Raw genomic sequence first — 20,672 nt, 5'->3', positions numbered from 1 at the left:
TGCAAAAGACGAAGAAGGCAGAGCACTTCTGGTGAATGGCATCATCGCCGGTCAGAAAGTGACCTTTGTCAACTCATATGCCCCGAATGTGGATGGCCATAACAACTTCAGCTGGGTGATGACACAGCTCTCCGCGCTCGGCCCCACCACGGTCGTGTGGGGCGGAGACATGAACACAGTTATGGACCCTGCGAGGGACAGATCTTCAGCTAAACATCAACCAACTTCGAAAGCTGCTAATCAAATAATGGAAATCTGCAAGGCATTTGACCTACACGACACATGGCGAATCTCCAATGGCGAAAGGCGTGAATACACCTTTCACTCTACAGTCCATAACACAAGCTCCCGAATCGACTACTTTTTCACCTCAACCAATAGCACTCTGATATGTGGCCAGTGCCTCATCCACCCGAGAACACTCTCAGACCACTCACCAATTCTCCTCAAGCTTCAGCCAACCAGCCCCACCCCGCCGCTACAACGCTGGCGCTTCAAGCAGGGATCACTACAGGACGAGGTTTTTGCCTCAGAATTAAGAGAAGAGATAGACGTGTTTCTACAAGCTAACCTGGGCTCAGTCCCTTCAGCAAGCATGATTTGGGAATCCTTTAAATGTTTTATCAGAGGTGTCTGCCTCGCCAAAGAAAACGGCATTCTCAAACTCATCAGGGGCGAGCTCGCAAGCTGTGAAAAAAAACTAAAACAGCTCGAAACCCAGAACGTGAACAACGATGACCCTGTAGCTGCAGCGACACTGAGGACAGAATTGCAGAAATTCAACGACACGGCGGAGCGCGAGGCGAAATTTCTCCAACGCCCCAACCAAATCCGCCAATATGGCGAGGGCCAGAAACCAGGTGCCTTACTGGCAAATCTAATCAAAGCTGACAACAAACAGTCCCAAATCGAAGAGATCAGAACCAGCCAAGGGGTAGTGGTCCACACTGACGAAGAGATAGCGGAGGAATTCGGCACATTCTACCAAGACCTTTACAGTGCCAAGCTGCCGAAAGACTCGCACCTCCCCCTGGAATACCTGGAAGGCACTGAGCTCTACTGGGTCGAACATCACCTACGGGAACCTCTGAACGAGCTAATCTCACAAGAAGAGATCAAAGAAACCATAAAGGCACTACCGCCCTCCAAAGCTCCAGGCCCGGATGGTCTAACGGGAGAATTCTATAAGGCCTTTGCAGAACCCCTGGCTCCATTGCTGGCAGCAGTGTACGAGGAAGCGCTTGAGCTTGGAACCCTACCTCCAACTTCCCGCCTGGCCAACGTCGTCCTTTTGCACAAATCAGGAAAGCCCCCAGACAATTGTGCATCTTATCGCCCGATTTCCCTGCTCAATTTGGACAATAAAATCCTTGCTAAGATTCTGGCGAATAGACTGTTGCCCCTGATGCCCGCCCTAGTGCTAGCTGACCAAGCTGGTTTCATACCCGGCCGCAATACGACCTTTGGCATCCGGAGAATGTTTGGAATCATAGAGGCACTAGACCCCTCGGACCAGGCAATAGCGGTCCTACTTGATGCAGAAAAAGCATTTGACTCCGTGGAGTGGCCGTTCATGTTCATGGTCCTCACCAGAATGGGGCTGGGAGCCCGCTTTATCAAACTGGTTTCTCTCCTGTACACCAACCCACAGGCCACCATCATAGTGGGCAAAGCAAAATCAGCAGCAATAAACCTACAGCGCGGCACGAGGCAAGGATGCCCCCTGTCGGCGCTAATCTTCGCTCTGGTAATGGAGCCACTAGCTTCCAACCTGCGGGAACGGCGCCAACAAATGGGGCTCACTATCGGCCCACACAAACTCATTGTATCCCTATATGCCGACGACGTTGCACTATTTATAAGAGATCCTGAGGCCAACCTGAACCCGGTCATGAGGGAAGTCATCAAATTCGGGGCCTCCTCCGGACTGAAAATCAATCACACAAAATCAGTCGTCTTCCCACTGACCAGGGACACGAGGCAATTCGCTGACGACTTCGGACTTGAGTGGAAATCCTCGAGGGTACGATATCTTGGCATCCAACTGTCACTGGACCCACTGGAGGTATTCCGAGACAACTATGAAGAGGTGTTAAGGTCTCTCCAAGACAAGATCGCACGCTGGAAGACACTCCCACTGACACTTTGGGGTAGGACCTCTCTAGTCAAAATGGTAATGCTGCCAAAACTGCTGTATCTCTTCAACAATATCCCGCTGTTACTGCCACAATCCTTCCTGAAAAAGCTGAAAACCCTGGTTCTGGATCTACTGTGGGCTGGGAAGCCGGCCAGAGTGGCATACACGACGCTGACACTCCCCGTGTCTAGCGGTGGTCTGGCACTACCAGACATGGAAAAATACTTCTGGGCAGCCCAGGCTCAGTACCTTAGCCACTGGTACGTAAAGCAAATGATTCGCCCCCATGTACAGGTCGAGAGGGCCTTGGCAACGCCCAACTTCTTGACCGCTGTGGTGTTTGGTCGGCTTCCCGTCCCCAATCGCACAATGAACGTAATGCTCACAACATACAAGGTTTGGAGGACGCTAGCTAACAAACTGGGGATACAGACAAGATACTCCCCCCTCTTGCCAGTCAAGTATATTCCTGGAATCCCCTTGACATCGGAGAGTGTGTTTCACCAGTGGGTCGACAAACTGCAGATACGATCCCTCGGAGACCTATTCACAGAGGAGGGCTTTCTGACCCCTGAACAGGCCAAACAGAAAGGGGGTAGTTCGGCCCTAGACGTGTTCCTCTACTTCCGGACCCGATACACTCTGCAGACCCACCTGCCTGGTTTCCCGAGGCAACCACCGACTTGGCAACTACTACATGATGTCATTCAAGCTCAGGGAGAGGGCAGGCTGGTGTCGCTAATCTACAAAGCGCTGACCACAGGATCACCCAACGTGAATGCAAGAGCGAAAACGAGATGGGAACGGGCACTATCCACAAGTATATCGGAGGCCGACTGGTGTCACATTCTGAAGCAAACTCAAAAAATTTCACTTAACACCCGGCTCAAGCTTATTCATTTTCATTTCCTCCACCAAACCTACTATACGCCGGAAAAAGCTAACAAGCACCATCCCGAAGCCCAGGCAGAGTGCAGGAGATGCGGGACTCTGTCAGCGAACTTTATACACCTCGCATGGGAATGCCCGGAGGTAGCCCCATTCTGGAACCGTGTGTTGGACACGACAGCCGCAATTGTCGGTGAAACGATACAACCCCGATGCACAGCAGCGTTGTTGGGGATGACGAGATTGCTGCCCATGCCGTCAAGGAAGCTGACCGGACTCCTACTAACACTAGCTCGCAGAAGAGTCGCCATGGCGTGGGGCCGCGGCCCGCCACCATAGTACACTGCATGGCGGAAAGATGTGCTTTATTGCCAGGACACAGAAACTGATTTCATAAAATGCTTACCACTTCACGCTCGCCCGCCCGACATATGGGGCCCGCTAATATCCTTTCTAATAAGTGAGGCCGACACCACCTCCTCAGTGGACCCGTTGGTCACCGGGAACACACCCTGATACTGTTTTAACTCAGACTCTTGAGATCTTCCACTGGTTCACCAGAGGGACGAAAATATGGGGATGCAGCGGGGGCGGAGGGGGGAGTCGCAGAGGGAGGCGGGGAGGTCGGGACACTGGTTGAAGGCGTAAAGTTAAAGCCACCCTAATGTGGGTGAGAAGTTGTTTGTTGTGTCGAAAGACCAAAAATAAAGGTTTTAAAAAAAAAATAAAAGATGCAGACAAGTGCGGTATAGAGATGGGGCTCAGACATCTCAATACGCCAGGCTGTTAAACCAAACTACGGTCCAATCCAATGAATGAAATCTGACAGGCTCACAACCATCTATTACTGTATTGGCATGGACAGGCAATCCTTCTGGATGAAGACAGAGCATACCTATGGCAGTCTAACCCCATGCTTCCTACGATCTTTGTGCCGAGAGTACATCAACCCTATCAAGACCTACCATAAATTAGACCCATATTAAGTGGGATTGGATGGATTAAGAGAATGCCTCCAAATATATCAATCAACATCTCCAGCCACTAGTAACTAAACTCCCAAGCTATGTATGAGACTCCAAACTTATACAGATATTGCAACAAACAGAATGGCTCTCTCACTATTACCTAGCCAGCTTTGACATTAAAGCACTTTCAGATATGTCTGCAACATATTTTTACATTTGTAATGCATACAATAATTCATGCTGTTCAGCTTAAATAGCAATGTGTTCACATTCAATGAAATCTTTTAACAAAACAAGTGAGTGGCTATGGGTACATGCTACGCTCCGTCACTAACCCATCTATTCAATCACCATTTCAAACAACTACATATATTAGCCAACAATATATGGGCGTCTCATATTAGGCTGGCATCGCTATATTGATGTTCTAATGATCTGGGATGGCACCTGAGAGGAGCAGAACATATCAGTCTTAGGACTGATTTTGTATACTCTGGACTGGTGGACAGATGTATAGACAGCCAACCTATATTGTGACATGGACAACTCTGGGAGTTGTAGCCAAACCCTTTCAAGGTAGCAAGACAAGTTGAGTGGTCTTGGCTAAGTCTCAAGAGGTGGTGAGCTTGTAAGGGATCCACAATCAGTACACAGAGGGAAGCAGTCAAGGAACACACTAAGACAAGCGGTATAAAAATACTTATGGCCAAATAACAGTGAAAAATGACTACAAACAAGTGAAATGATCACTAAAAACTAATAAGCAGATACATATATACAAATACTGATGTAGGGCAAAATCCATATCAAACCCCTGAAAATGATGGTGCAGATTAGTATTTGCACTAACAGTCCACAGAGATTCAATCCTAACTTCAGAAGTCCATCCCTAATATGTATAGGGCCGTGCGCCCAAATGTTCAGCAAAGTTCCATACAGTTTTGTAAAGCTAACAAAGTGAACAGTTCCAAGTGTCACGGGATCAGTTAAACTAACAAAGTTACTCACCGTAGTGACCATCTTACTCCTAGTCCATAGTCCTCGTGCCTCCATACTTTTGGGACATTCCATCCAGTGGGACGGGACCGGAGCACTTTTGTAAAAAAGCATCAAATAAAGAAATGTGTCCTCTTTTTACACGGGGCACCGCACGTGACTGTAACCAATGTTGCCTCTAAGCTGTGCGCATGTGCGCTTGCCCAGCTTCCTTCTGGGTGCCGCTCAGAACTCTTAGCAGCGCACACAGATAATTCTCACCTATTCAAAAAATGTAATAAGGCACAAGCCACAGCAATTATCTGAAATGTTCTCGTTCTTAAATTAAGCAACTAGTCTTGATACTCTGCTAATTTGCATTACACTACTATGCACCTAAAATCCCCAACAGCAAAATACAACACAAGAGTTTAAAAACGAATATGAAAAAATGGCTCCATGAACAGAGGAATCTAACCAAGATATGCCTGCACACATTAACCAAACATTTTCCCTCCCTACCCATGACTCCTAAACCTGCCTCTACCACACTTCTTTTACCTTATGACTAACTTCTGCCTCAGAGTATATTAAGTTACTACCGGACAACTTTGACTCTTCCTCTCTTGGCTCTGCGAAAGGTTACCTACATCCACTTGTTTTATGTTTGTTGTAACATGAGTAACGAATTTCTGTTACTCATTGTGCCTTACCAAAAGCGTCACCCACACTATATAATCGAATTATCAGCTCAAATATCGGATACTGACTCTAAGTAAGCAAGCTACTTGGATGTGTAACCTTCCCATACTTCTTCTTTGTACATATGTCACGCAAGTGCTTTGAAGCGGCCCCCTTGTAAATTAACGCATTATAAAACTCAAATATTAATTTTCCCTCTTAAGATTATGAAAAGACAAATGTGATTCTCAGCGTCTCCTACTTTAGCATTACCCTATAAGTAGAGAGCAACATTGCAATATCATTTACTTAGCCTACAAGGGGTAACGGGTATGGACTATGCCTGGGATTATTTGTCTGTAGTATCATGGCACCGGATATCCAGACAGGAGAATGCTTTTCACACAATCTGCATCGTTTCCAAATGTTCAGAGTTCCTTTAGGCATAGACCTTCACACGTTATAATGTAACTCTCTTCTATATAAAAACAGTTTCACTGAGCACTTGTGTAATCCTACACAATGATATAAGGGTGGAGTATATTGCAAACAATCTTGTATGCACTGCAAAAGAATTGTGTACATGCAGAGTCATGACATTCTTAAAATGGACATCATATGTTGAGGCATTTAAATATGCCTTGCTTGCAAAGTATTGTTGGTCTGCAAATATCCCACTGAGTGTTAACTGCTACAATCCCTCACTTTTTACAGTGCTCTATCAACTAATATTGCAGACAAGCACAGGGGCTGGGGAAGGGAATGCGTGGAAGCATCACTCCTTGCTGGCGATGAACAAAGCAGCACATTTAAAAAAACCAAGGCAGACATTTTGGCACTACACTGAAGGAAATGTGTTGCGTGTCTGCTAAAGGATAGGAAATTGTAGTACCCATTTAGACAACAGTTCTGTTTGTATGGTCTCTAGTATCCCCCTGCATCTTATTTAACTGATAAGAATTACAGAAGAGGGATCCATAGTTACAGAACAAGGCACCCAATCAGTTGTATCTCTGATGAATTGATGCTATTAACTTAAAAGGCATATGTGTGTGATTTTCTTCAACAGGGCTCCATAATAAACCTCAGCAAGGCTCTGGTTTCATTTTATCTAGGATGTGGTGCAGAAGGGTGGGCAAAACTATACACATTATGTGTCCTGTCATTTCACTCCCTATGTCGGGGATACAAACAGTGCTCTAAACAGATTTTGCACCCTACTTGCAGTCAAATGATTTGTCAGGGAGTAAAAAGTTATTAGCTTTGCCAATAGGGATACCTTCTGCTTTTAAAAGATGTTCTTTCCCCATAAAATTCCTTTTGAGATTGGGCATTATTATTAGAGTTCCTTCCTTCCTATCCCACTGCTCCACTGGTCACTAATTCGAAAAGAATATCAGTGGAGCTTTGTGGGTTGAAGCAATGATATGTTCATTGTTTCTTGTTTTTTGTTTGGCACATTTTCCTTTTTTTAGTGAGTAAACTTGCATGGTGCATATGTCTGTTAGCTCTAAGGCTGGTGGTAGCACTACCCACTGGAGAACGTAATGTGCATAGTAAGCAGAGGCACAGGAATTCTGTATCATATTCTAAGGTGCAGTTATTCTGAAGCAATTATCTTAACACAAATTATTAGAAGAATGTTCTCCTGGCCTTTGAATTACTTCATTAAAGTGGCACTTGAACTCCTTTCAGCATGTTTTTGACACATTGCTTTTAATTGCCATTAATCAATCGGCAAATGTATTCTATCTGACGTTCTTGACAGCCACATCAGTTATGACAAGAGATATTTGAGGGCCACAAATGCCAGGGATGTCGTTTGCAGCAGTAACAGGCTGACAAGCCAGCCTATTCAAGGTGTGGAACCCACCTGCACCAACCCACCACCAAGAGCCAACCTACCCAACAGTCAACGAACAATAACACACCAGCCTCGATAAAGACCCCTTCGGTCTAAACACATGTCGGCTGACCACGAGTTTATCGCATCAAGAATAAAATTCAAATTCTTTTGAAAAATCAGAATACAAAGAAAAAGGTCTTTAAGAATAAATATTGTTTGCGTGAGATATCTGGGAACACAAAGATATTTGTGTTTTGTAATAAAATTTTGTGATTTTCCAGTGACATAAAACATACAGGGCCCCATTACGACTTGGGGTGGAATCCTGGCATAAACCTACCAGAATACCTCCCAAACAAATTACTGTTACTGCCACTTGGTCCGGAGGAATTGCCGTCAGATTACAACTGGTAGTGGCAGTGTAATTCCCCATTCATATTGAGTCCATTGGACTCAATGTGGCTTTTTTGGCAGAATTACCGCAGAGGAAATTCTGACGATTTCGGCGTAGAGTTGGAGGATTTACCTCCAGGATGTTCCTGGAGACAAATCTTCCACTCCAGGCCCGAAATCATAATTTGGCATAGTAGTAAAGTTGGCGGTAACTCCATTGCAACTTTACCACTTACCGCCAAACTCGTAATGAGGCCAACATTTTCTCTGCGCAGAAGTAAGTTTACAAGGTGCTGTGGCAGATATTGTAGTCTTGGACTGGTTGATGAGTTTTCAGTATAATCACATATGACATTTAATTTTGGACTGTGGACCTCATTACAACTCCAGCTGTAGTTGTGCTGGCAAAACCAGCACGGCTGACGCCAGAGTTGCATTTTTACCGGCACCCGCAAATGGGCAAGAACCGGGTAATGCCGAGTTTGGCGGACCTGTAATTGCCCATTTGCGGGTGCCAGCAACAAAGGACTCCGCATCCCCATTCGGCCCCATGGTGCATCCAACGTGCTGTGCTTGCGGGTGCCGCTCTGACAGGCGCCTGCGAGCACAGCTCATAATATGGCGGTCCGGGAACTACAGTACCGGCATGCTTACCGGTACCGTAGTTCCCAGACCGCCAGGGCCGAAATGACGCCCTACGTGTTTTGAAAAAGTGTTGTAAGATTTTTAAAGAATTGCAGTGGCTGGGAAGAGGAAATTCCTTTCCAAACTCTCTTCTGCGACGGTAGCTCACAACGTGGCTGATCTCATTAGTACGTTGCGCACTAGATAATAATGTGCGCACAACAGCCAACCGGTTCCACACCTACAGAAAAATTATTAGAGGGAACATTGGCTACGAATAGTTTGCGGTCGGGAAAAATCATGGTAGTTTGTTGTAAAACCACTGCCACCAGCCATTCTGAGAGGAAAGGGTAGCATTTGACTGCTACATGAGTATCTAGACATGGGGGATACTAAGTGATCCCTCCAGCACTCTATTATAAGATAGGGTGTGCTGGGTCTAGGAATTTAAAAAGACTAGTAAAGTCAATTTCACTTTACTTACTCTGGTAAACAGTAGTTTATCCCAGAGAAGGTATTTAAACCTTGGGAAAGCCTGAAAAGGTTTCCCTGTGCCACTGCACTGAGGGTGCTGTGTGACAAATGAAAAGATGATGCCTATGGAGTTGTTTAGACTCCATAACCAAAGACAACACAGAGGTAAAACGCATATCAAAATAAAAATGGGGAAAAGGCTGACACTCTCTCCAGGTAAAAAAATCAAGTCCTCAAAATCCAGTAAAGTTGCTGGGGGTCTCTAAGGTGAAGGGAATTAGCAAATGTTCGAGAATTCTCCCTAAAAGCGCTCTCTGCCAAATTCATTTTACCAAAGCAGTTGGAACATCATACCAAACGAGGAGTGGGCAAACACTCATTCGAATGGCATTTTGGTACAGCCAGCCTAGCCATTGCTTAAAGTAATCCGCATCTTTCATAAAGCAAGCATGATAAGTGACATTACCTCACTAGACTGACATTTTGGTGTAGCGCAGCCTGTAGATTTCTTACTGTAGCATGACTTTTTATTAACTGAGCATCTATGATGAAGCAAGGATGGTAAGTGTTCTTATGGGCGTAGACTGACTTACATTGGAACCAGTTTGGACCGGTTTCCTTATTGTGACATGTCATTTTTAGTGACCAAACCAACTGGAGTATTTTCTTACATAAGAGTAAGAGCATAAATACTGGCAGAGCCAGCTTTGTGCCTAGTGCCACTAATGATACTATATGAAACATCTCAAAGTAAACATGAGTATGTTCGGGAATACTAGCATATGTTAGTGGAGCCAGCATGCAAATGTATGGGTACAACCGGCTTTTATACTGGCATATATTGCGCACTTTTGATTACTTACATCTATTGTACAAAACTGGTTGCAAACTGTCTGGCCTTTTACCCACATTTTCACAGAAAGTGTGCTGTGTAACCCATTCTTCAAAACATTTTCACATGGGAGGGGGAAGAATCGCCCCCAAAGCATTTTGTTGGTCCGTGCCCCCTTGCTATGCTCAGTCGCAATTGCATACTTGTGGCAAATATTTACACCCCCAGGCACCGCCCGTTCCTTCTACGCTAGGTGAAACATTTAAGCGTCGATTAAAAAAACATGTATTTATTTCACTTAGAGTAGTGCGTGCCCCTGCAGTGGCATAATCTTCATGGACATTGCACAAAAGTTTTGGTAAGGACAGGCCCGGGGTGTGGCCCTATGCTTTGTTAAGGAGCTGGGGGGGACCCCCAAATTTCATGCAATGCCACTGATTGGCTCTGCTCACCTTGAACGCATTCAAGTGTGATATGAATGGTTGAGAGGGGCCGCAAACTGGACCAGGACCCTGCTCTGGTGCAACACTAAGCAATGAACATAGTCTCAGAAGTGAGAGAGCCATGGAATGACCCACGACTCGCCACTCAAACTCCTGCTCAGAACGGGCTTTGTGGAAGCTTCATTCACAAGCCGATTAGGGGTGGGGGGAGCTCACTGAATAATGCACCTCACAGAGGTCTGAAAATTATAGATAGAGCACCACTGTAGAGCGAAGTGCAGCCCCCCCCTTTCCCCACACCTCACCCAGTTATAGGTAATAGACAAGTATCAAAGCCTAAGATATTTAAGTTTTATGTTCGGTTCTGGGTTGTGGGGGACAACATTTGGTTGCTTGTCACAAAGATAAACGCACACAGAGACAGATGGCCTCAGTTTACAACCGCACAATAGGTTTCTTCTAGCATTGTTGATCCTAAATCCTGGTCAACAATGTAATTTTCAGGCCTTGCTAGTGCAACATTTTACTCATGGGTAAACAGACAGCACACGCCTCCCCAGGTCAGTGCTTTTTTGCTTAACACATCAATGCCATAGTACTTCGTTGTCCATTGATCTATAGATGTTTCATACACTAGCTGTAGCCTGCGTTAGAGATTTTGTTTACCCCGTTACAAGTACTGCATTATGTGTGCTGTACATATAGGCCCTATGCCCCACATTGAGTCTGGAAAATGGCATTCCCCAACTGTAATCGTGGACAAATCATGCCTCCCTCTGTGCCTCGGTTTTTAGATCTGTCTGAATTGAGAGCGCCTGGAAACACGGGTGTTTGACGCATCTGAAGGTTGTGTGCCATCATTTCCCGTAATATCACTTGGGAGCAGGGTCAAATGACATCACTGCCTGTGATGTCAGAGGCAAAGGGTCATGTGGTGTCACTCCTGCTACCCCTGACATTTTGGCGAAATGACGTCTCTGGAAACCGGGCAAAAGTCTGGAGGCCCTTCTCCAGGTTCAACCACAGCAGCAGAGCTCCACGTACGCAACCTCAAGATTACATACCAAGAGTTTGATCCTTTGATGCACTTGCAATTAAATGGATCAGTAAAAACACTTTCCTAAAGAGATTATGGTTCAAGCGCAAAACAAAATTACATAAATTAACCAGTACTGCTTCCTAAAGCAAACATAAATCAAGCCAACTCTGTGCACTGCTCAGGATGTCTCCAATATAGTTCGCCATGGAAAGCGGTCGTTAAAACAGTTTATCGTTGATTTGGGCAGCTTTGTTTTGCATTTGCAATCAAATTAAAAGTGGGCCAAAGCAGCATGTGTTGTACAGTACACGCACTGGTCATTTGTGTTGACATATGTGGCACTGTGTAGCAGAGTTATGGTTCAGTTGGGGCAGAGGGGGTCAAGTCGACAGGTAAATATGTTTTTTAGCCGACCAAAATGTTGCTGGAACCGAAGGATAACTTAATTGCAGTGTTTTGTAAATATATACATGAGCACTTTGCACACGGCAAGGCAAAAGACAGTCTGCTTAGCACCAGACAGTGTGCCTAGCACCCAGTGAGCCCATCAGGTAGCTTGGGGTATGGCCTCATGGCATGCCCACGGGCACTACACGGGGCAACGCTTTCGGCCCCATCTCAGGGACCCCAAAGCAACTTACAGTGGCCAATGGGTACGGTCTGAGGCCATGCAAAGGGCCCTGGCAAGCCACCTTAAGTGGTCTCTGTGGCTTGCAATATATTAATTTTAAAAAGGTTTGCAGTATGGGGACCACAGAACCTTGCAAAAAATCTAAGAATAATAATGGCAGCAGCTTTAAGAATTTTAAGAGCCCCAAACGAACCAGATTGGCTTTTGTACAAATGCTTTGTTGGTATGCGTTATTCGAGGACCTCCTACCGTTGACTAACAGGGTAGAGGCAGGGGCTAACGCCCCCTAAACACAACACATCGTGACTAAACCAAATTCAGCAGTTTAATATTTTAAACCAGGGGCAGTGCGACTGCTAAGATAACCAAATATTACATCATGCCCCATCTCTTCATTAGAGATCACAGTCGTTATTCCCCACATCTTCTCTTGCTTCATTTCACAATACACTTAAATAGGCCAGAAATGCACTGCCATATTGTTTCAGAGCACAGAAACTACATTTTTTGCAAGGACCTACAGTAAACAGATCTAAAATCACAGGCTTTACAGTTTTCCTTTTGCTTTTGCTCTCCCCAACGTGCAAGAAACGGTACATAGATGCTTCTGTATTCATTTGTATTGCATTTACAAAAACATTGTACAAACAGCCAATGCATCTCAATAACCAATATAAAAGATGCCAGAAACAACCTACAATGTACACTTTGTTTTAAGATTTAACAAGCACGTGTACAAAATTAGCAAATTAGATAATGTAGGTCTCAGATTACAAAATTCGATAAAGAATGTGAAAGGACTTGGTCAATTACAATATGAGCAGTCGGGTATTTTAATCCACTCCCAGTATTCTACAGATGGACTATTTTGAAATAAACTACAGAGGTGTGGCTGCCTTGCTTTGTAGGTTAATGAAAAAACTACAGGCAGAAGGGGGAGCAGGTGCAAATGGATCTAAGTCACCTGGCCTAAGCCCTGCCCACCTTCCAGCCCTCTACCAACACGTTGGTAGAGCACAAGTTCTAAAATGGACAATGTTAATAACACCTTCTAGCCTCGCCTCTTGCTTCCTGCTCTTAACTCTTAGATCAAGGGCGTCTCTCGCCCGGGCGTCTGAAGTGATGGGCAGACGATGAAGAGCGCAATTCCTGCTCTGACCAGAACCCAGGGCCCGAACCCCTGCTCAGACAGCAGATAAGCATGCACCAACATGGGTTTACTGCCTCTGTCCCCAAAGGCCATCCCAACCCCCGCTGGTCCCCCGTGATGTTCCTTTGTGCCCCCACCCTTCTCGCACACAAGTGTTGCCTGTTTTGCTTGATTCTTCCACCCTGCTCCCCCTCCAGCCTACTTCTGCAGGCGTCTGTCCTGATACATTCTGGTTTCACTATCACCTCCTTGTGGCCAATGCTGGATTTGACTTTTATGGACTTCATTGATTCACGGTGCATCTCCCTTTCTCAAGTCTCATGCTTGACTTCCTTTGCATCTTGTACTCATGGTGGCCCTGAATCATGCTGTTCCCATCTTCATCTTCATCTTGTATCCTGGCTTGCAACATTGTGTTACGACTGACTTCTACAATTGTATTCGCTCTCCCCTCTTGCTTCTCCACTCTTTGTGACTGCTTACTCCTCCCCTTACTTTCTTCTATGCACTTACTCTATCAGAATTGTGCCTGGACCTAGTATGATAGCAACCTCGTCTGTCTCCTCCTCCCTCCCCTTACTTGTTTTTTCCTCCCATCCCCTCCCCTGCCCTACCCACCGCTCCGACTCTACCAGAAATTCTGTCAGGCCTAGTACGGTAGTCGCCTGTCTGTTTCCGTTTCCTTCCCACTCTCCCCCTCCCTTCCTTATCTATGTCTTAGCACTTGCACTATCTGCTATGTCGTCAGGCCGAGGACGATAGTTAATTTCACATCCTTACTGTTCATGGCCTGTAAGAATGTCATTGTATTTTCCCCTGTTCCCTCCTTTGGCAGAAACACATTGTCTATAGGCTCTATGTAAATAAACTATCATATCAGTCCAAACACATTCAAAAGGCAAAGATAGACGAGTGGGGAAAAAAAAAAGTCACAAGATAAAGCACATTGTCCCCGTCTGAAGCTCGTCTCCAAGGATTGATATTGAAATGCAGGCCACGTGGCTCGGAGGCACTGCAAAATAAACCTACCATATCTTGAATCTTCCAACTTGTTGAGATTGTAGAATTTCTTTTCTGGCCGCTCAGGGTCAAGGGGCTCCACTGTGTGTGCAAAAGGGTTACTCATGATTGTAGAGCCTAAGGGATACATGAAAGAAAAGAATTGTCAGCTAAACAGTACATCCGCAATAAAAAATAAATAAAATTAAAAAAAACACGTATTTATCACACAGTGCATAAACTATTTAAATCAAAGTGGACTACAGTGACGGCAGTATAAAATGATAGTCCAGTTAATCAAAAGGCATGGGGTTGGATCTTCAATGCCATGACAAGTGAAAATTCCACGTGGAACTGCAGCATTGCCTTTGACGAACAAGTGGAACATGAGCATGCATAAAGACATCACCATCTTAAGAGATTAGAAAACTCAGTCTAGGGCAGTGGAACTGTAAAGAAGACACCATTTCTTGTGGTTTGGCAACGGTCGGAAAGATTGTGGATCTGGTGCCGTCAGTTAAAAGGGAGAACATGCATTGTTTAGCCTAGTGCAGGTTGTGACTTCAGGCTATATAGTCATTTGATTATTCTAGGAGGGTTTAGACTCAATGAGGTCCGCAGCAAAAGACTGAATATAGGAAATGAGAAACCATGACCCATTCAACCAAATTAATAGATACGTTTTCATTCACATGCGCTAAACATCTGACAACCAAGTGTTGGAAAACTTGACGTTTAAAAAATAAGCTTAATTTTTTATTTGAAATTTTTCAAAATAGCCTTACATGTTTTCATCCACTTTCCTTGGGTACGCAGATCCAACATTCTAAACACACTGAAAATCCACATCTTGATCTCTCATCTTTATTCAAATCATAGGAAAACATAACTTAAGCGAAAAGAGTGCGATCCCAAAGCAAACAAGGAACACATTACCTTCTTTGCCCTTACATTCATATCATAAGCAGGTGTCTTCTTCACACCACCCTTTTCTACTGTATGCCTTTATCAACCTTAGGCCTTACAATATTGAGAAATGATTTAGTGACATTGGTCAATAGAAATGCGGTTCTCCCTCTTGAACAAATTCATGGTGCAGAAACCAAATCGCGAAGTATTTTTGGCAAGCTCCAGTAGACAACGCTGGGTTCTTCTCCAGCACTCCCCATATTTGCACCCACTATTGTGCAAGGATCGGGCCCTCCTTAGCTTTCCAAAACTGGGCCAATGTTAATCTAGCTGCGTTCAATAGGTGTGTGACCAAGTCAGCTTTCGTACTACACTGCATACAGCCCGTCCACCACTGCTCCCATCAGCACCAGTACGGGGTATAAGGGTAATTGAGCCCCTGTATCTCTTTAATATGCCCCAGTATTACCTTCCAGAAGATTTGGGATTGTAGGTACAGCCAGCACATATCCCCAAGATAACCTTATGTGCCCACACTCCCTCCAGCACAGAGGTGAAGAAGCATGTGTTATATAACTAATCCACTGGAGTGAGATACCATCTAAACGCATATTTTATATGCTGCTTCTTTTATAGCTGAACATTTTGAAGCTTTATGTGCTCTTGCCCATATTTGGCCCCACTGTTCTTCTGAAATGACCATACCCAGTTCTCTTTTCTAATGTTCCATATATTGCTTTCTATCTTCCGGGGTCGCATTAGTCAAAGGTTTCCAAATTCTCAAGATACTTTTTTCTACCCCTCCCCCCAAAATAATTTTAATTCCTCCGGGTATTCTACTACCAGCTCTTCGGACCACGGTCCGTGATCTAGTGCCTAATGTGTGTACTGTGAAAGTGTTCATTTTCTCCCATCTGGAATTTCTCCTTACTTTCTTCAAAAGAGGGGAATCCCTTCCGTATACAGTTATGTCAGTATAATCCCATTTGTCCTACCCACCCATTGAGATAACCCCTACTTATCCCAGGCCCAACGTTACAGTTTTGACTCAAAGAGGATAGAGGTCCTCGTCACCTTTTTAAATCTCAATGCTCTATTCCAGTGAAGCAGTGAACATTTAGTGTATTCTAATAGTAAACCCCCTGCTGGTCTCGCTACCCCAGGCCCAAAAGGGAGTTTATCCAAAGGAATAGATGTCTCCCTCTGCACCACATCACCTCATCTTTTAATTCCTGATTGCAGCTGCCATTCTAACACAGGTGTAATCTTGACTGCCAATAAATATATCTTAATATTTGGAACACCTAGACTGCCCAGTAATGGGCTTCTAGTAAGGGTCTGCCTCAGGATTCTAGGTCTTTTCCTAATCCAAATAAAAAAGGAGAATACTTCCCTCTGCAATTCCTTAACCATAACAGCTGGGGCACCCATAAGTAGAGCTCAAAGCACATCAAATTCTTGGGAGCAAGGTCATTTTAAGTGCCACAATTCTATCAAACCACAAAAGCTCCTGTATGTCCCGGCATTTAAGGTCCTCGGTTATCTTCCACCATAGAGGGATGTTAGAGACACTGTCAGTCTAACCCCTAGATAGTCTAGCCCCTCGCGGTCCCAGACTATAAGATAATCACAAAGCCTTTTGCCAACCTGCTCGAGATCTTCTTTAACATTAAGCACTATGATTTCATATGGTTAGTGAAAAAGCCTGCGACTCTCCTCCTCCCCCCCCACAAAGTCGCCTAGGACCCCCATCGCATTCAGTAAGGATTTCCCCCATCATTCAAAAACAAAGATATCGTTGGCATAAAGAGTAATTCTATGCTTTTGCCAGTTACCCTGCACCTCCACAATTCTATTATCCTGCCTAACCCTACAGGCAAACTATTCTATTGCCAAAAGATCGGAGAGGAACACAAGCACCCGAGGAGTCTCTCTCAATAGCTTAATCGGGGAAGAGTGTCTCATTCACATGAATTCTCGTACCTTGGGGATGAAAGTTTGCCAAGATAATTTGTAAAAGTGTAGGACCCTAATGCTTCCATAATTTGCTGTAGATCAATCCAGTCCCCGCTATAAAATGCTCTACGGGCATCCAATGCCGAAACTGAAATGTTCTGTCCCGTTTGCTTCTAACATTCAAGTCAATGGCCCTCCTAATATCGTCACGTGGACATAGACCAGTTATGAAGCTAGTTTGATCAGTATGGATTAATTTGGGTAAGATGATCATCAATCTAGAAGAGATAATGTTGCGTATATTTTGGCATTCGCATTGAGGAAATAGGGCGATAACTTTCACATTCCACTGGATCTGTACCAGGGTCGTTGTTGAGATACCCATTTCTTGTGAAACCACCCGTTTGCTTGATTTTCGTTAGCCAGGATTTAAAAATGTTAAAATAAGCATTCTTTAAGCTATCCGGTCCTGGAGTGTGTTCCAAGGTAGCGTATCAATAGCCAGCCCACTTCAGCAGGGGTTATAGGATCTTCCACTATCACCTTTGGTAGACCCACCCTTTGTATACGTTATTTTTGCTGTACCAAATCCAGATTCTCCACCTGTAATAAATTGTATATAATATGCCTCAATAATTTCCATTTTATCTGCATCCTTTTTAAATTACTTAGCAATAAATATACAATAAATTGTATATAATATGCCTCAATAATTTCCATTTTATCTGCATCCTTTTTAAATTACTTAGCTTTTGTTTATGTTATTTGGTCGCCAAAAATCGATTTGCCTTGATACCCTTCATAAAAGAATGGTAAACATGTAGGATCTTTTCAGCTAATTGGTCCGCCACATGGGCTTCCAACTGTGCACGCATTGGCCCTACCCTGGGAGCCCTTACACGTCTGTGCGCTCCTTTTGCCTGTTCCACCAGCAGTGCAATTCATGTACTTTTCACTTGCGTTCATAGCTGCAGTTTTCCTGATAAGTTTCCCCTAAACACAGCTTTTTCCACATCCTTAATAGTTCTCCAATCCATACCCCCCAACCTCATTTTATTTAAAAAAAAAAATGCACTAATTGCTTCCTCCATATGAGCTCGGACTGTTACATTTGTCAAGACCAGATCAGTTAAGCACCACCCCCATCCCCTAGGTTCAAGAGTCTTATCTGTAGCCTCACCTTGACCGGCGCATGATCAGAGGCACCAGAGGCCCATGCCCAGCCAGAGTACCATTGGGAACACATTGGAGGAGAACACATGTTCATCTTCGAATAACCCGTGAACTGCTAAAAATGCGTATATCGTCTCCTCCGGATGGAAAAAGCGCCACATCTCTATTAACCCCAATAACCCGGAGAAGCCTACCTAATTCTTGTCTACATATATCATAATTTGCAGACTGGGAAGTGTTTTGACCATTTTAGGGTCCATCACACAATTGAAGTCTCCTCCTATCATAACATATCCCTCACATAGCCATCCTATCTTTCTCAAAGGTATTTGTCCTGATGACCATTAGGAGCATAAGACAACACCAATGTAAAGACCTACCCACTCATGAGACCCTCGAGAATTAAATAGCTACCCTCAGGGTCTCTGGAGCAGGGATTGGATTCACTAAAAAATGTATACAAACAGAATCGCAAGCCCTCTGTTCGTGGCTACTAGAAGCAGAATATTTAATAGGCAATGACTTATGCCTTAACTTTCATCTTGCAGCAATAAATGTGTATCCTCTATGAAATCTAGAGGTTTTCATTTTAATAACCTTCGCAATATGGAACTCTGCTTTTGAAGAGAATTGAAACTCCACACATTCAGGGTCACCAATCCCAAATCGGCCAACATAGCTTGCTAATATTCTCTTGCAGCATTGTCGCATCAATCTGCTTTGCCTGAACATCTGTATTATTCACACCTCCACTCATGTGGCTTAACCGGAGAACCAGTAACAAAAGAAAGCCCTATAACCACATGACTAAATGTCACAACACTAAACAGCATTCACTTCTGGGCCACGTCCATTCCCTGTACCCCAGCTATAGCCGTCCAACTCTCAAGGAGTCCATTTCCAGAACCCCAGCCACTCCCACGCACCCCCCTGCAATCATTTAAATTCTCTTCTATTTCTCTCCCGCTCATTTCCAACCAGCATCTCGCCCCCCTCCCACAGCACATGTATCCTCAACCCCAGCTTAACAGAGCAGTATTCAACAAATTGGCGCACCTTTCTCAAGTCAAATAACATTCAGTAGATGTTCCACCTTTCTCCTCCCCCTGGGATACGAACAGCCTCTCTTCCATCCCCTACCACCTGTCTGGCATTCTCTTTCCCCCTCCTAGTACAGTCCCTTTCCGGGGATTGGTTATCGGGTAAAGTCCCTCCATCCTGCTCAAAGAGCTCTGCAACTTCCTCTTCTTTAGAAATATTATAGGACTTCCTGTCGACTTTGAACATCAACCTACAGGGGAAGACCCATCTGTACCAGACATCTTTCTCAGAGCCAACTTGTTACCATGCTCAGATTTGTCCTCTTCTGCAGTGTCACTTGGGCCAAATCTTGAAACACTGAAATTGAGGCCTCTTTAAACCGGATCTTGTCCATTTTCCTAGCGGCTAGCGTGATTTTGTCCTCAAGTCAAAACAAGTGCACCCTTGTCTGATCATACAGAATCACATTTCTATTAGTTAGTATTTATACTGTACCCGGGGTGTTCTGTCCAGAACCATCTCCATTTCTTCCGATACATTCAGAATAAGGAGAATAGGTGCCCAGACATACTCGTCCAGCTCCTTAGTGGCAATTTGTTTGGGAATCCCTCACAGCCTGATGTTATTTCTCAGAAGTCTATTCTATGCATGTTCCCGTTTCACCACGAGATAGTCCATTTGTTGTTCCAGATTTGTCCCTCTGCTAGTTCGGCTTGTTCATGTACCTGATCCCATGGGGTGTTTATCCAGCTTTGCTATGCATTTAGTTGGGTTTGCCGTACTACCTTCAGTTTCTTTTTTCATTTCCAAGAGCATGAGCTGCAAATCAGATTTCATTATAGGAGTATCTTCCATCACCCCTGACTCACTTGGAGAATGGATCTGCACTGCCGCTAACTGTTGGTTTTTCTTGAGCCCCTCTTGCATCATGCTCTTGATGTCTCCAGACAGACGCTTTTGGTTCCACTGGAACCTTTGTCATGCTGCCTTCTCGCACCCTCACAAGCGACACAACAGACCCTGTACGTCTCGGGGATCTCTTTCAATACCCACTCCACTTCAGACTTACAGCATCAAGACACGAGTTAGAGCAGGAGGTACAAAATCAAACCCAAAGTGCCAAATAAATTAATTCAGGTTCAGGCCCGACACCCCCTGCTGTGCAACAGCCCTCAATTATCGTTTCCTTCTGGCCTACAACAGATTTGCCTGGCTTCCACCAACTGAAGCTTAAGCTTGGGCCACTAACAAAGCCCACTTTTAATAGACTTCTATCTCTCCCCCTGTGAGGGGAGCTGGCCCATCTGTAGGACCGCTGCATATTCGCACGTTAACAGTCGAGGGACTCTGCGTCTTCAGTCTGCCTCCCTCTCCAAGTTCAGTGCCTGCGCACCACTGGGTAGCCCTCGCTGCACTCTGTACAGGGTCAAATCCGCTCTGCCGTATAGCCTCGCCCTGACCTCGGGAGGCACCAAGCTCCTTTCTCGCCACCGCGACTACTCAGCAACGGGCC

The 20,672-nt window shown here is 44.8% G+C and overlaps 1 protein-coding gene across 7 annotated transcripts in view; it reads right to left on the bottom strand.

Moving 5' to 3' along the window:
* The window catches only part of ACO1 (aconitase 1), a 792,824-nt gene that overhangs the window by 632,706 nt on the left and 139,446 nt on the right, over positions 1-20,672 (bottom strand). For all 7 annotated transcript variants that reach the window (XM_069625992.1, XM_069625995.1, XM_069625996.1 and 4 more), the window contains exon 2: positions 14,111-14,218. In XM_069625992.1, the coding sequence (XP_069482093.1) occupies positions 14,111-14,207 (97 nt within the window). In that variant the 5' untranslated portion in view covers positions 14,208-14,218. The remainder of the gene's footprint in view (positions 1-14,110; positions 14,219-20,672) is intronic.

The sequence above is a fragment of the Ambystoma mexicanum genome, chromosome 6p (assembly GCF_040938575.1).
Source record: "Ambystoma mexicanum isolate Mex_15411 chromosome 6p, UKY_AmexF1_1, whole genome shotgun sequence".
Taxonomy (NCBI): domain Eukaryota; kingdom Metazoa; phylum Chordata; class Amphibia; order Caudata; family Ambystomatidae; genus Ambystoma; species Ambystoma mexicanum.
This window is presented reverse-complemented; position numbering and strand designations above follow the sequence as displayed.